General features: G+C 41.9%; 1 protein-coding gene across 1 annotated transcript in view; it reads right to left on the reverse strand.

Annotated features, from left to right (window-relative positions):
- Positions 1 to 16,637, reverse strand: part of IPMK (inositol polyphosphate multikinase) — a 44,613-nt gene that overhangs the window by 23,082 nt on the left and 4,894 nt on the right. Inside the window, exon 2 of the mRNA XM_074924296.1 lies at positions 16,476 to 16,561. Within this exon, the coding sequence (XP_074780397.1) occupies positions 16,476 to 16,561 (86 nt within the window). The remainder of the gene's footprint in view (positions 1 to 16,475; positions 16,562 to 16,637) is intronic.

Here is a 16,637-nt window from a genome sequence, read left to right on the forward strand (position 1 = left end):
GTTTCCCTTTAGGCTTCCCCCCAGGGTGGGCGGCCTGGCAGACAGAGCCATTGGGTAAAGGAGCCCCAGGGGTCCCGCAGTCAGTAACCCAAGGTCAGGTGTCCCACCTGGGGATAAAAGCTGGGACCATTGCAGGAAGGGGGGTGTCTGTCTGTGAGGGGGATGCCCTGTGCAGAGTTCCCTGTTGGGGAAGGACCTCCCGCCTCCCTGGGACTGGGCTCCAGTCAGCTCTGGCTTTGGTAAACGCGGGCTGTGGAGAGATTCAGTGTGTGGCTTCCTTGGTCTTACGTGTTTGGTTTGTTGACTCAGTTGTCTCCTGCCCCTTCTATAGGAAACTGCATTTCACCATTTATCTCACCCATTGTTGGTCGTGCGGTGTCGTTGTTGGGGTCAGTGGGATTGATGTCGATTCTGTATAATCTGACTTGTTTGTACCCCCAGCGCTCACCCATGTACTGACCCTTTTGTATCAAATACAATTTGGTTATTGGTTCATCTTTATGCTGGCTGTGTCCTTTATGCTAGGCTTGATAATTGGCAAAACACCAGGGCAGGGGGGGAGTCCCCATCCCTGGAGGGGTTGAAGAGTCGGGCGGACCCAGTGCTGAGGGATCTGGGGGAGTTGGGAACGGTCAGGGTGAGGTTCATGGTTGGACTGGAGGAGCTTCAAGGTCCTTTCCAACCTAGGTGATTCTGGAATTCTATGTTGTTGTTGAGAGGGTTTCAAAACCATTCCCTTGACCAGATTCCCCCCACCCCACCTGAAGATCTGGTTACAGGCATAGGGGACAGCCTACAGCACAGTTCAAGGTGCTTTGCAGGCTAAAAGCTCTATAGCCACGCAAGTACAGGTTACAGTGATTACTACTGCATTTTGGAACCATGTCATCCTAACGTCCATGCAGCCACCCCAGCTCTGGTGCTGTCAAACAGCAGTGCCCACAGGCACCACACACCAGCCACCAGGGCCAGCCAGCCGCTCTGCTTGTGCCTTGGCCCGCACGGCACAGGAGCGCAGTCACAGCCCGCTGCAATGCAAAAAGATTATTTAAGGTGTTAAAGAGCTCCGCAGAGTTGGCTCAGCTCATTGCTTTGAGAGCCACATTTAACCACAGTAAGAGAATATCTTGTGATGGAAACCACAAAGGGTAGACAGTGCAAAATACGTGCCTTCAACACTGTAGTATTAATACATCTAGTGACAAAAAAACCCAGACCTGAAGTCCAAGTACTATTTTAGAGAATCAAGGCAAGCCTCAGCTATGATCATCGATGCCGTTTTAATTCTAGACAGAGCCTTATGCAGCAGTAGAATGTTAAAATTAGTCAATGTGGGTTTGTGCTAAATTTAGGTTCCATCATAGAAACCTCAAAATGGGTGAACTCAGATCACCGGTGTGCTTCAACTCTGCGGCGTTGTCCCACAGCCCTTTAGGCACATCTAATATGGGCTCTCCTGGGCTTGTCCAAGCCACAATTCTGACACCTTTATGCCAGCACTGTTCCTGGGCAGTGACAGAGAAGCTGATACACCCAAATCCACACTGACTTTACGCTACAGGATTTAATTTGACCCATTCCTTTAACTAGCTCCACAGATCCCAGTGAGGGGGCTGAATCCTCAAAGCTCAAGCCACACAAATATGTGCCCAGCATGATGCAAAACACTGACACACACCTGCCACCACACCCTCTACCACTACTGTTGCTACCTTAAGCATACAAAAGTCGCTGGGTGTGTATCTTACAAGTCACAGTGTCACATCACAGGGCAGTGATCTGTTTTCACATGTCCTGTTTTTTCAAGCTGGCTTCACCTCTGAGGACTACAGGTAACTGTACATCTAGGCCTATTTTTCCTCCATGTTAACACAAGCTGGTATGCTGATATTCTTGTGGTCTAAGACAAAAAACCTTGCTTGTTCCAGGATCAGTGGCTGCTGTTTATTTTTATTTACAAAACATTCTTTGCTGAGCTTCAGATGTTGCCAGCAGAAGACAGTGCTTTCCCCAGAAGACTGCAATGTAGCTTAATCTTACTAGCTTAAGGAAGAAAAATAAATTAAGGGTGGGAGAAAAGAGAGAGAGAGAAGGATTAGTACTACACAGATGCTGAGGCAGAGACCCATCCACTTCTATGTTTTGCAAGAGTTCCCTGTCCCCTCCCTGTACTGAGGGCTGTTTCTGGGTCAGGACACCAAGCACTGACTGTTGGAAGTACTTTGTCCTGTGGGTATTTTCAGACAAGTAGTGCAAACCCACTTTTTGTTTACTGTGGTAGTTTATTATTATAGCACCTCATAGCCAAGACAGGGATGCACTGCACCCAGCACAAATACTCCTTTTCCCCAGGTGAATTTAAACAGATCTGAGAGGCAGCAACCATCATGCAGCATCACAGCCTTTGCATGGGAGCAAGTATATATATTTAGGACCCAACAACGAGGAGAGAGATGGACATAGATGCAGCAGACAAGGAAGAAAAACATGCAAACTGAATGCAACTGAAAAAACAGGCAAACATAACTCATTTGCTTAATTTACTGGCAAAAAGATTCTGAGAAAGTGACATGTCAGGAGACCACTACCTTTTTCTTTTTTTATAAGAGAGACAGTACTTTGCTTTGACTTACTTTTAATCACCAACATTAGGTGATTAAAACTTAGCAAGTAACTACAAGTATGTTCCTGTGTATTTCAAACAGTAGGACACAATAAAGATATTCAGATAATTTCTAATGGGGTGTAATAGCCCAAAGACATGGCCAAATGGAGAAAAGAGCTCCAGGAATGGCATCTTCCAAGTAGTCTCTCCTTTAATACACTGGATAGAAGACATTTTAAATGGAGACAAAACTCACAGTAATGCATTGTTCAGTGTCATTCCTTCAGCATAACAGAACTAAGTGCATTACTTCTGTCTCTCAAGAAGTTATCTTGCTCCCAGAAACAGTAATAAACTCCCCTCATAAGTTTGACGTAACATATACAAAGCACTTATTTGGCCTTAATACAGACCTCAATCTCAGCCTGTAATGTATTTGCATGTCAAACAAGAATATGCACTCAGTTAATAAAGATCAGAGGAAGTCATTTGGTGTGGGCAAAGCAAACCCAGGCATTTCAGGAATTATGCTCATTCCTATGCAGAAGAGAACCACTTCTGCTCATCAGAGAGGGGCCCTGTAAACAGCACCCATGCCGTGGGCATTTCTTCTCATTCCATACAACATGGTAGCAAGCTGCACATTTATATGTCATTCAGAATGCCAAATATAAATGTATACATAAACCATCCCTAAAATTATGCAGGAAATAAACTGTGCACCTCATGTCCCAAAAGGGATCGCTACCAATATTGCTGGCCAACTCCTGGAAGAGACAGGTTACCACTAATCCTAGAACAAACTTCAGAAATAAACCATATTTTTTACTTATATCAGCAATATTCCAATTTTATTTCAAGCTGCACTTTTTTTTTTTTTTAATGTAACAAGTCCCTTTCTCCTGCATACACTGACAAATATGTTATTTCTGCTTTCCTGGTAACTGTACATAACATCTTCATCCAACAAATCAAGAACTGTAAATCAGTGTTCAGTGTCAGCTGGAGGTATCCGTTCTACATATCACAGGCTACATTCTTCCAATAGCACAAACTGGAGACATAAAATATAATAACTGTTGGGCTTAAAAGCAAGTAAACAGGATGCTGACATTTGGAGGGCTCAGAACATGACCATTACAAATTGCAACAATTAACTCACGGGAAGAATATGCCCCAGATATGCTCTGTGGCAGCTCAGATAGTCTAATAGACACCATGAAGTCATAATTTCCAGTTACTCGGGACTTCTTAATTCTGAGGCAAATTTACCATCCCTTGGTTTTTAATCCAAAGTACACTGTTTGTTTTGGTAAGTCTGATCCAAACAGATTAATCTGTTTTTTAATGCAAACAGGGGCTGCTTGGAAGAGTAGGAATGTTTTTTCCTTATTTAAAGCAGCATGACGTTTAGATTTTGTTTTCTAAAGACCAGCTAATCACATAAACGACAGAGGGAGGATAAAACAAATGTTTAAACTTCAACAGGAAACTAGTTCTGGCAGTACAGACCCATCTTCAATTGTCCCGATGAAAAAATACCACGTTAAGGGAAAGCTAATCTACAGAGAATCTTCTGAAGTACATAAAAGAGTTGATTTAGAAGAATATATATTTAAAATTTGCATTTAAAACTTTTTGAATGGGAAACTTTAAATGCCAGAGTAGGCATGTCAGTCTGAAGCATCACCCTTTCTTGTTGCTGGTTATCATAAATTAAAGGAAGCAGCACTCCAGCTTACAGAGTCTCAGGATACACAACCAGCTACCAACATCAGGCAGAGAGTTCAGTTTCCAATGTGGGTTTTGGGGGGTTCTCGAGAAGTGGGGAGCAGTTAAGAAGTCACACGCTCAAATTAGCAAATGCAAGATTTAAAGATGATAGTGCAACCTTAATTCTGTCTCCCCTTGTGTATCCATTGTATTACAGACTTTAATTACCTGAGCACACACTGCATTTCCCTCCGGACTCCTACATCACCCAGTTACATCAGGGAAGTACAAGGGCCAAAAAATTGAGGTCGAAACAGCAGCTGTGATTTTAGTAATTCATAACTGTTTGGCTTTACAACTCAGATAGCCCTTGGTTTTTTTTTCAAAATAGTACCATCGATGTTTTGACTTGCAAGCTTCCGCAGTATCTGTTTCCACAAATGTGACTGGAATTCAGTCAGCTCTGCTTATATTCAAAATATCTGATACCAGAGTAATTCCAAAAGTTAAATATTTGTAAATGCTGTTATATTAAAAGGCTATTATAGCAAATTGCTTATTTTACTATCCAATATAAAGCCATACTATACATGAGATTGTAATCATTATTCTCACTGAAGATACCTACAGAAAGGAAAAAAAAGTCAACCCTTAAACCAAATCAGGATATATTCCCACAGTCAGATCACATAAATGGATTTTCAAGTAAGATTGGCACACACTTGTGACAACCATATCCTCCTCCCAGGAGTCGGGGGGGGGGGGGGGGGGGGGGGGGCAAAAAAAAAAAAATTAAAAAATTTATAGCAAGGAGTTAGCCATGTTACCTTCCAAAAAATGAAGGCTGTGAAAATAAGCTTCAAAAATCTCCCAAAGTGATACTTATTTGGTCATGTTTATCAACAAGGCATTCTCTAACAATGCCAAAAAAACAGTAGGTCTTATTTTATCCACTTCCACATGTTTTACATCGTCAAATTTAGGCTGACTCTAGCAAGATTTGCAGCCCCAGGCATGGAATCATCTTTACAAAAGGCAAAGCAAACCCTGACCTATTTCTGAGGATATGGCAGAGCTTCAAAACTTCAGCAGACAGAAGAAGAAACCAAAAGGCAGCAGTCAGGCACAGCCACCAGCAGCAATGCTGAACAAATACCATGGTGGAGCCATGAGTGAAGAAGAGCCACAGACACCATACGCAGCAAGTTGCTCTGAAACAGTCAGAGGTAAATTGGGTAGAGACAGATCATCCAGTCGCTCTTTCCTTCCAATAACCCCTGACTACAGAGGCAAGGCAGTGAAGTATCTTGAAAGACTTAAGTAGGCACCCAACCCTACCCCATCACAAGCAGAAAAGGTGGGGTTTTTTCTCTTCACAAGACAGCAAACTCCCACCTCATCTTTCAACCCTCAAGATTCCTGGGCAACTAAAGATTAACAACAAAGCAAGTTTAAATTACTTACTCTATTCATACACCCCTGCAATTGCTGCAAGCCACCCAGCTGAGCACGCAGCAGGGCGGTTAGTGAGCATCAGGGCCTTCTTGGTCAAAACTGCAAAATTAGAGATCATGTTTCATCACAAATCTCTTGCCACAGAACTGAGCTTCCTCTTGCCCTTCAGCCTCTCCTAGGTTCAGAATTCACTAGCACAATCAGATGTTCAGCGTCAACTGCATAGGAGCTGCAGTCTTCAGTGAACTTGAGCAGTCTTTGACATCAAAAATAATTCTTCTTTGGAAACGTGCAATAAAGCCTGATTCCTCAGGCACCACAGTCTGATTCATCGTTTTCCTTAAAAAAAAAAAAACAAACCCAAAACTCTTAAAGAAAATACCCAGAAAAGCATAGGTGATTGTATTTACATTACCACCACAAACACCTGTTGAAGAGCCTCCTAAGTAGGTTACATTCCTTTGGTTCAGTTATGTCAACGTGCACATACAACAGACTGGAGCAGAGTTCACATTAGATACTCTCCACTAGAGGCCAAAATAAAGAGAACATAGCCTAAAAAAAAAGGTTAAGTCATACTACCTTTGGTCATATGATAAGGAAGTTTCAAGTTTAACACGCTAAATACTTCTCCCATTCTTACTTACTCTTCCTTCTTAGTTTGACAACACTTACCATTCACCCAATAGAGCCATAGTGACACTGTCCTCAAGTCGCCCTCTGCAAAAACTCAGGCTACCAGCAAATTTCAAGGCAAAAAGTCAAGTCACTTTGTCAATTCATACCTACCTTGAAGTACAACCAGTTTTCTCATCTATCTTTACGACTATTGTGCCAAAAGACAGCCCTGTTATTGCAATAGGTGAAGTATTACTTATAAGTAATATAAAGTACCTATAAGAATAATGCTTAGCATTTTAAGGGAATGCACGAACCTGGCCAGAAACTACCACCCTGACACATCCAGGTCCTCGCTGGTGCAAAAGCAAGTTGAACAAAGACAGCAGCCAGAGTGTTTTCATTTAAAAAAATCTTCCTGGAGCAGAAAGTTTGTAAGCAACTATTCAAGAGTTCGAGCTTAAATTATCACTGAAATTACTGAAAGTGAAATGGTAGAATAGGACAAAAGGGAAAATAAGCCAGTATGGCTGTCCCACTTTCTGAGAACATTAATAAGCATTACCCTTTGTTTCTGGAAAGCTATCTGATCACAGCTGCAGATTCAATCTAGGGACTGAGAACAAGGGGTGGGAAGAGCCCTGAAGCAGTTATATTTAAATAGGAAAAATTTAATTTTACATTTCAAAGAGACAGAAAGGGGAACCAAGTCCTGACAGACATCTGTTGGGTCATTTTTTTCCTAATACTGCAAGAGGCAGCCCTCACATTACCCTTAAAGGTGCAGTTTCATGGTAGTTAAAGTCAATCGGATCCAGGGCTACCACAGTCCCACACACATTTCCATCCAGCTGGTCCTACAGCCTGCTGAGCACCTGAAATTGGCTCACTGCCCCAGTGCCAGGCCAAGGCACTCCACTTGAACTGTCATTTGAGTACACCTACCACCAGTACCCCCTGGGAAAAAAAAAAAAAAAAAAAAAAAAGGTCTTTACCATCCTTTAAAAAACACCTCTTTGTGCTCCCCTTAATTTTGACACTGTCATTCATCTAAATTATCTGTATTTTACCAGCAACTATGTATTTTACCATCTCCTAGTATATCCTACCCCTTATTCCAGAATACTAAATTCCCACTTGCAATCAGGTGTCCAAAACGATCATTTCAAGGGCCACCCTGCAACTGTTACATCAGATTTACAGTCTCAGCTTCTACAGGAAAAGCTCCTCTGCCATCAACAGGCTCTACTTTGTGATGAGAACACTTGCCAAGACAGAAACAGATCTTTTTATTTTACTATATTTATTGATTTTTTTAAAATGAACTGAGAAGAATAGCACCTACTAACAAAATTTTAGTTCATGTTTTATAATTCTGGGAAAGCATGCAACAGCTCCAAGGACTAAAAATAACAGCCCAAAAGCTATTCTGAAGTTTTCCACCCAAGTAGAAGCGTTTTCAGTTGTTAGAGAAGACACACTAACATCCAAACAGCTGGTTTGTAATAACTAGAAGTATTTTTGGTTTGTTTTGAATAATTCTTTGGGGTCCCACCTGTACGTTTGCCTGTGCAAAACTGGCAGTTACAGATTCAGCTATAAGCCTTTCACTCAACAGTCTGCTGGAGAAGCAACAGTGGCTGTTGCTTCCCAAACCTGTTAACAACTTGCTTGCTCACCACTGGCCAGAAAGGAAAGAAGTGCTAACTGGTGCTAGGACACGGGAAGAGGGGAGAAACCAAAAAAGAAGAACAGTAATAACACCACTAAGAAACCTTAGGAAGCCTTTGATCAGAGTTTGCTCCAGCAAGGCAGAGAAAAAAATCTAGGTAAGTGGATTCTGTTAATACTCAGGCATGGTGAGCCCAGTCGTTTGTTTTGCTTTGTCAGGGAGATTTTTATAGCTATATAAATGTATATATTATACACACACAGAGAAAAAATAAATACTCAAAGACTGAAAAGTAATTGCTACCAAACTGCTCCCTAAGTATTGGATATTATAGGAATTTTAACAAGCATGTTATATATACAGTGGGACATTCAACATAATAGTTAGTAGAGTCCTTAGTTTACTTATGGTTAATCTGGCACCTGGATGACCAAGAACCCACCAAAACTTTATGTTATTTTCCACCATATGCACTCATGACTCACATCTCTTTCCACACATACACAGTCCTGGCTTTATACAATATTCTCATATTATAAGCCTTTTTTTTTTAATCTGGAAACTGGAAGTCTTGTTTTCAGAAACTGAATTAATTTTCCTTTTCTCTCAAGGAGGCAACCTACACTTTCCTCAATCCCATACTGGCGGTGCACCAACCAAATCTTACTTTTAAATAAACTTATAATGCACGAAGTACTGTATTTTCTGTATAACACCAACATACCTTTAGTAAGTTTATTCATATTCTGAGACATACATAACTAAAGTTTAAACAACATCTGATCCAGTTTGAAAAAGTCATTTGCATGATCCTCTAGCACAGCAGGAGCACTGTACTGTAACTTAATCCAATTTAATACACTGCAGGTACGCAGATTAAAACTATGCATTTTTGCTTTATTATCAGGCAGATCTACTCTTGGGAAGGAATATTCTTCAAAATCAGGTTGGTAGGAGAACTGGAATTTTTTTCCTGCTTACTTACCTAGCATGGACTATAGACTACTCAATCTATTACCAACTCCACCCAGTAGTTCCCTGATAACACCACATTGCAATAATGGCCTTTTACTGTCTCCTTTTATGAGGTTTTCTTAGATTTATTAAAGCAGGTTGCAGTTTATTCTGTGGCACACAATATACAAGGAGCACAGGGAACAGATGCTCACCAGACCCTTCCAGGTCAACCTTCAACTGCACAGTGCATCCCTGGCAAACTTGGTTTTGCTAGAGTGCAAGAATCACAAAAATCTGCCATACTGTTTTAAGTCTTACTGTCCTGGTACAGTAGGTTTTCAGTCATTTAATACTGATCTGAAGTACAAAAAAATGTGTTTGTAGGACAGTAGCAGGAACTCTGGACATTCTTAAAACCTACATCCTTCATCTCTCTTAGACAACTCATAATGTGAAAAAGATCTGAATACAAGCTGCCAGTATGTCACAATTTGGTCAAAAACCATTTTCTTCTCATGAGCTGAGGAGTACTGCGTGTCCTTCCTTATTACAATAATTCTGTCCAGGCTTGTGGTTTAAAGCACAGAGTGTGAGGCAATTCCACAGACTAGCTTGGGAACTTAAATTTGCTCATTTCCCCAGCAAAACAGAATCCCTCCCAGTTTCTCAGCAGGAGGAATGATGCCAAGGGCAGAAACAGACTGTATCAGAATGTGCTCCCTATGTTTGCAAACAGGTAATTTGTATACTTCAGTACTGCTGCCTCTTCTGGATGTGCAGCAGATCTGATGTACCAGGATGAGACATGGCCAAAGGTAACTTTCCAGGATATTGAGCTGCAGCTCTGAATGCAGTAGTAATGAAAGGTTTGGGCAAGGCATTGCATCCCCAAAATAAGATGTTAAGTGAATTGTGCAACCTCTTTCTTCAAGCTTCGTCCATACAAGACTGAAAATCAGAACCTTATCTGGAGACTTGATCACAGGATAAGGATATTTTAGTACACAATAGCAGCACGATGGCCATCATCCACTCCTTTTTCAGTCAAGGATAATCATCTAAATCAAGACTATAAAACCAGTTAACTGAGTTTACAAAATAGGGTAATTCATCCTGAAGCAAGACATACTTTGCCTCCCCGATCCCTTTCCTTTTCCGTCACTAGCAGAGAACAGTTTACAGAACACAGCCTGCCTTATCGTGATTTGTGCTATATAGGCTGAAAGGGGGCTGAGCCTTATGAGTCAGTTCTTGCAACTCTATGCAAAAGCTTCCAGGCCAAAACACATCTTCCAGGCTGCTGGCTTGATTTTATGCCATGGAGGGGGAGGGAAGTCACCAGAAGTCTTCTGCACTGCCTGAAGCTGCCTGAATACTAATTAAAATTAGACCATGGAAAAAGGAAGAAAGCATTGAGCAGTAATGAAAAGCCACAGCATAGGAATAGCGGCGGATTATTGAGAATAAATAAAACCATAAGGAGAAGATTATTGATAACAGTCCAAACAGGCATACTTCCTGCACATTTCTTCTCTGTAACCACAGAAGCACGAGGAACTATGGCTTCAGGAATATTAACGTAATTGGGTCTTCACTAACATACTCTCCTCTGGTCACAAACTCTTAAGAGAGACAACAAAAGCTGCACAAACTATATTAATTCTGCCTTGTGTCAGGCTGTAAAATGAGTTAGCAAGCTCTTTAAGGAAAACAAAACAGAAAGACAGGTCATTGCCCTGTTGAAAGCTGCATTATAGTGCATCCAACAGAAGTTCACAACAACAATTGCACGGGCACCATGAAACCATTACTTCCTAGCTTTCAAGTGCCTGACTCTCACCTAACGTAAATCTCTTTTACATGCTGGAGCTATTTGTGTCTCTTACATCCTGGCTTTGTTTTCAGGACATGTAACAAGAGTGAAAAACAATTTCTATTATCTACAGTGGTAACAGCTTCCTTGCATTCATATTATATGTCAGCAGGGCTTGAACCCTGAACTTTCAGACTACTGCTACAGCAGTTAACTGAGCCATCATTAATTGGCAATGGGTGGAAGATCTGTTATCCAGAAGGGCCAGATGACTAGCCTGCTTATCTTTTCCCAATGCTACGTGGGGTGAATCAGCTCCCTGGGTCCCCATGCATTGCAACGGAGGTAGGTGGCTGCCAGAGCTGAGCTGAGGCTGGGAGAACCCCATCCACCTTTTCATTCCAAGACCCCAAAATTACCCTTGCTCTCTGGGACAAGGGTATCTGTGAATTTGGGTAAGACTTGCGTTACAACAGCCTTGGAAATCTTATAGTATTGCAGGTATATTATTTGGAGCCATGGCTTGGCAACATCACAAGAACTAGCTGTGACAAGCCTGATATGCAGCCACCAGCAAACAGGAAAAAAAGGTAAGCACTGGAAGTTGTCCATGCTGCAAGAGCTTTCTCGGGACAGTTTTCAGCAGGCAGGATAAGGGGGGAAGGTGTACTGCTCATACCCCAAGCATCACACAGTCACCTCAGGAGAGCAGAAGGGCAATTCAAATAAAAGTTTACAGGAATGTTTAACGAACTGTTAAGCATAAAATCCCAGTTTATTAGCTACTGCATTAGCAACCTTTAAAACTTCAGTATGCCATGCTCAGGACAGGTACACACAGTAATGGAGGTTTACGGCCCCACCGAGCAAACGACAGAAGTCAAAGAGCTGCCATTGCAAACCAGCTCAGTGGCCTCCTCTTGTTCTGCTGAATGTACGAAACCCTCCATCTGGGCATTAGGAAATTATTTTTCCCAGAAAGAGTGGTCAGACAGTGGAATAGGCTGCCCAGGGAAGGGGGAGTCCCCATCCCTGGGGGTGTTTAAGGGTCGTTTAGATGAGATGTTGGGGGATGTGGTGTAGAGGAGAACTTTGTAGAGTCGGGCTGAGGGTTGGACTTGATCCCAAGGGGCTTTTCCAACCTGAATGATTTTGTGATCGCTTAGTGCTAAACACACAGCTTGTAGGAGACTGTAGTCAGAAGGTAACCTCAACAACTGTAATTCTCCCTTCCTCAGTTTTAAATACTTGCAGCTCAAGCTCTATCCCTTTGTGCCCTCAAAAGCAGCTGCCCTATTTAAAGCCTGACATTCCAGCTTCCTCCCCCTCCTGCGGGCATCTACAAGACAGTAGTTTCTGCAAGGCTACATTCTTGACATGACAAATTAAGAAAAACCCTCGTGCTGAAGAGGATAGCTCTTAAATAGGAAGAGAAAGTTATGCTAGCACACACTACTCTTGGGTACAGCCTGGCATTTTTGAGACAAGAGCTCTGTATCCAGCTATGCAGGGAGGTTTTACCTCATACAGTGACTGCACTAACCTTACCAAAGGATGCTTTCCTCACTGTTCCCAACTCATCTGCCAGAACAGATCACCGCCGATAGGCTTCTTCCCTCACCCAACACTACTGAATTAAATCAGGCTGTTTCAGCCTGTATAGATGAGCCCTGGCATAAAGCAGGCTGAAGCCAAGTACTAAACCACACTGAGTAGTAGCCCGCTTTTGTGGATTTCTTAGCATGCATGTGTAGGCAGCCTACCATAAACACATACTGCCTTTTACCAATTTATTTTCTTTAATGGAAATGGGTCGCTGCTACATACTATATTACGCTATATTTTCAAACAGCACTATTTCCCAATCTCCACATCTCTGTATACTGCTCCCTCCTGAAACTCCTCTAAAAGCAGTCCTTTGGAGTGCCTCCACCTACGTGTTCTCAACAAGTATTTCCATTAGATGGAAACAACTGATCATCAGTGTAGATAGTCCTTAAAAAAACACAACTCTATGTCAATTTTTTCATTCTCTTGTTGCTCATACCTACTGAAAACAAAGTATTTTGTAGCTATTCAAGGTTAAAAAACTCCAAATTTTTTACCCAGATAAGGGTACCAGAAGACCTGGTAAAACATTCCACAGTTACACAGCCTGTAAGTAGTTCATGCCCTCAGGTACAGGAAGGGAGTTTGCAGGAACAAAATTAAAATATTATTTTGATTTGATAATTACTCTTATTTACAGAACCTAACAGAAAGTGGACATTACCACTGGAAAGTCACACTCCAATGATAAGTTAAGCAATACACAGTGAGTTATTAACAATGAATACAAACAGGTCATTGTTCTACTACATTTTATCATAGAAGGTTTTTACGATAATCTTGTCATACGCTGTTTTTCCCCTCCCTCATAACACAGAATCACGGCAAGCCATTTCCCCATCAGCAGAGAATGACTATTGCTATAATAGAGATAAAAGTTTGATTTACTTGGTGAAATAATCTCTTCAGAAAGAAGACCTGTACTGAGAGGGTGGGTCTTTTTTTTTTTTAAAACTGCTGAACTGAAAATGTACTACTAGGAAAACAGAAAGGTAACCTAATGGCAGTCTGAGCAGGAATTACTTGAGAGATTTTCCAGGTTTCCACTTTGACAGAGACCTATGAAATTCTTCAAAACTTCCAGCTGCCACACACTTCTAAGCAGGTTTCACATCACTATTAGTATTCTGTTCAAGTCTCCATTTGAAAATGGAAGCCCATTTTGTCTGGGCTCTACCAGTCAGCACTTGGCTTCAGCTCAATAGAAAATAACCCATCAATAACCAGGGGAAAAAAAATTTTGCTGACAGAGACTATGGCACCTCTGTCATATTCACACATCCAGCTGCAGGCAAATTCAGCAGGTTCAGAAGAGAAGACTGTCTTGTCCAGATAGAAGATATCTACCTGGTATCATGTTAAATATATCAGTTATAGTCAAACTTGTCTCTTAATGCCTCATTATCTTCTCTCATAACACATTCCCTGCAACCTTCAGCTCACGAGCACTCAGACCCCATGCTGAAATACCGCTTCCTGGTCACTGCTGCTTACGGGAAGGCACTTCTGCCTCAGATCCGAGATAGCTGCTCTTCAGCTGACCTGTACAGCTGAAACTGAGACACGTTCATCTTCTTGCTATCATAAACTACAGAGGTTCTCAATTACTTCAGCCAAGGAGGTTTACTTTACCTGTAAGTAAAAAACCCCACGCATTTCTGGCCCAGGTACTGGGGTACTAACCTTAATTCAGGCCAGAGTAAGGTAGCACGCAAAGGAAGCAATAGCTGATCTCTTGCTACAGACAAAGCAGTTCTAAGCACATGTGAATAAATAGGTGCAGAAACAAAAAAAGTCATGATTAATCCACATATACTAATGGATAACCTTCTGGTCTGATCTTATCAGTGTCTAGTCCTGACAAAGCAACAGCCTGGGGTTCATCAGTCTTGTTTCACTTGTTTAATTTCTGCTCTGTTGCTCACCATCTTCTGTACCTGACTGCCTTGTAAACCACCCCTTGTCTCAAAGAGTGGTAAAATTCTCCTTCCCCCATTCTCTGGAGACTCATTAGCTTACTCCAAGGTGGTATCGTCTCTTTGATTATAGACCACAAGAGCATTGAGCTCAGTCACCAAAACAGGGCAGTCCTGCTGTTGTGTCCCCTCCTTACCAGTTTAATCCCTAAAATTGACAGAAGACTACCAACACAAGGAAGATGTGCAGTCAGATCACCGATGTCCAAAAAGCACCAGCAAAGCACAAGGTAAATGGCAAGAATAGGAAGAAAGGCATTTCCCTCTTGGCAGCAATGAGCTATTTTACCAGCTCAAGCTGTATGTGAAACTGTACCTTACACTAAACCTCACAATCCGCAGTAATCCTCATCTTGTACCAACCACAGGTAGTGCTTAGGTGTCTATATCCTGTATATATCACATGGTTCTTGCCCCAGAGCAAACATGACAGCAGTTAGTCATTGAGAAGAAACAAATCCCTAAGACCTTTCTCCTGTACTTTCACCTTATAACGTACGTGTTTGCTCTCCTTCCCTTCTCCCACAAAAAGGCATTCTAGTCCACGTACAACCAAGCACATATACACCTTTCCCTTTCTCCATATTTTTCCCGAATTTCTCAACCCCCATCCCAAATGGCTTAGAACCAAAAAAATCTGAAGTGACCCAGCAAGGCCCTGGAGGATATAATGGAAGCTAAATCTGGAAGTTACCAGCACTGAGACCTGACTTCTTCCACTGTGACACGGCATAGTAACATGGGCACTAACACAGACCTCTTTCTCAAAAATTTTGCCCAGAGTCTTGCTCACGCCTTGTCACGTAAGCCCTAGAAGCAGGCAAAATGATAAAACCTGTGCTGTGAACGGTTAATGTCTAAGCAGTGCTCAAGCTTATCCCTCTTACCTGCTAGCTTTAGACAGGTTTACTGTCCGTACCTCAGGATTTCACAGAAGAGTAAGTAACCTGGCACTCAAAGGAATCCGTTCAAGCTTTCTCCTTCTACTGAAGAGTTACTGCTCAGGCTGGATTGCACCATTCTTAACCTCATCTAAATGACAGTCACTGAGAAATCTCAGAAAAATATTTACATTTAGATTTAACTGGCTCCTGTCGAGCTCCTACTAACCCAAAAGCTGCTGCGTTGTCTAGCAGTCCCATCACAAGAATTATCAAGTAATGCTACCATACAAACACATTGTTAGCTTAGAGCATGTTGCTCAGCTTGTTTTAATGTGACATATTTCCACAAAATGTGTGAGGTCTTGATAATTTAAAATAATACCCTTGGGGTGGGGGAGGGAGCAGGAGAATGGAACCCAAACCAAACAACGCTAAAAAAAAGAGGGTCTCAAGACTCCTCTCTCATCCTGCAAGATGATTTCTACAGTTCTTTACACCTAATAAGCCATGAAAAGGGATGACGTATCAAGCTGATCTAGCAAAAACAGGTGATGGACTATCACTGGCAGGTAGGTAGGTAAGGGAAAGATGGTCTAAACAGAGTTTACCCTCATAAGACAACAAGCAACAGCTTTCCTGATTTCTGTTATTAAAGTTACTGATAAAGCAAGTTGAAGATGAGCAACAGGAAAAATACAACAAACTAAAGTTAAAACAATCAGAGTTTCACTTTTTCTTGACTTTTTAAATGAGCTGAGTTTTAATACAGTGAACAGAGCAATACTTCTAGTAATAAACCAGACTAGACGGAAGCGTGAGACATGCTAAATGTAGATGCAACCAATTCTGAGACACTCAGTGACATGAGAAAGATGGGATCAAACATACCACCCTTTAATCATAGATGGAGATAATATAAGACTTTTCAATAAAATCTTAGATGCTGTGAAAACCCCGCTGTCCCATGAGGAAATAAGCTAGCTTAAATCCTGTGAGTGAAGTAGGTCTGGCACGGGGACAGCGATTTAGAGGGAAGAAAGTTCTACCCAGCACACAGATACCATGACCGGGCTGTCAGTGACCTATCATTTAGTTATTTAGGTTGCACTTTCCCAACCACAACGCTAAGGATGTACTTCTACAAGAAGGACACCCGTCCTTCCAGCTCCCTCACCTTGTTGTAGAACTCTTGCTCCCTGGGACCACGAGGTGGTGGCTGCAATTGCTTCAGCACAGTCCCATCCGGATGCTGCAGTATACCTAGAAGAGAAGCATTTCCTTCAGGGCTCAATTTTAAGAAATACAGCTTGCTTTTTTTTCCTTTTTCCTCCCAGAA

Source organism: Athene noctua, chromosome 21, assembly GCF_965140245.1.
Source record: "Athene noctua chromosome 21, bAthNoc1.hap1.1, whole genome shotgun sequence".
Taxonomy (NCBI): domain Eukaryota; kingdom Metazoa; phylum Chordata; class Aves; order Strigiformes; family Strigidae; genus Athene; species Athene noctua.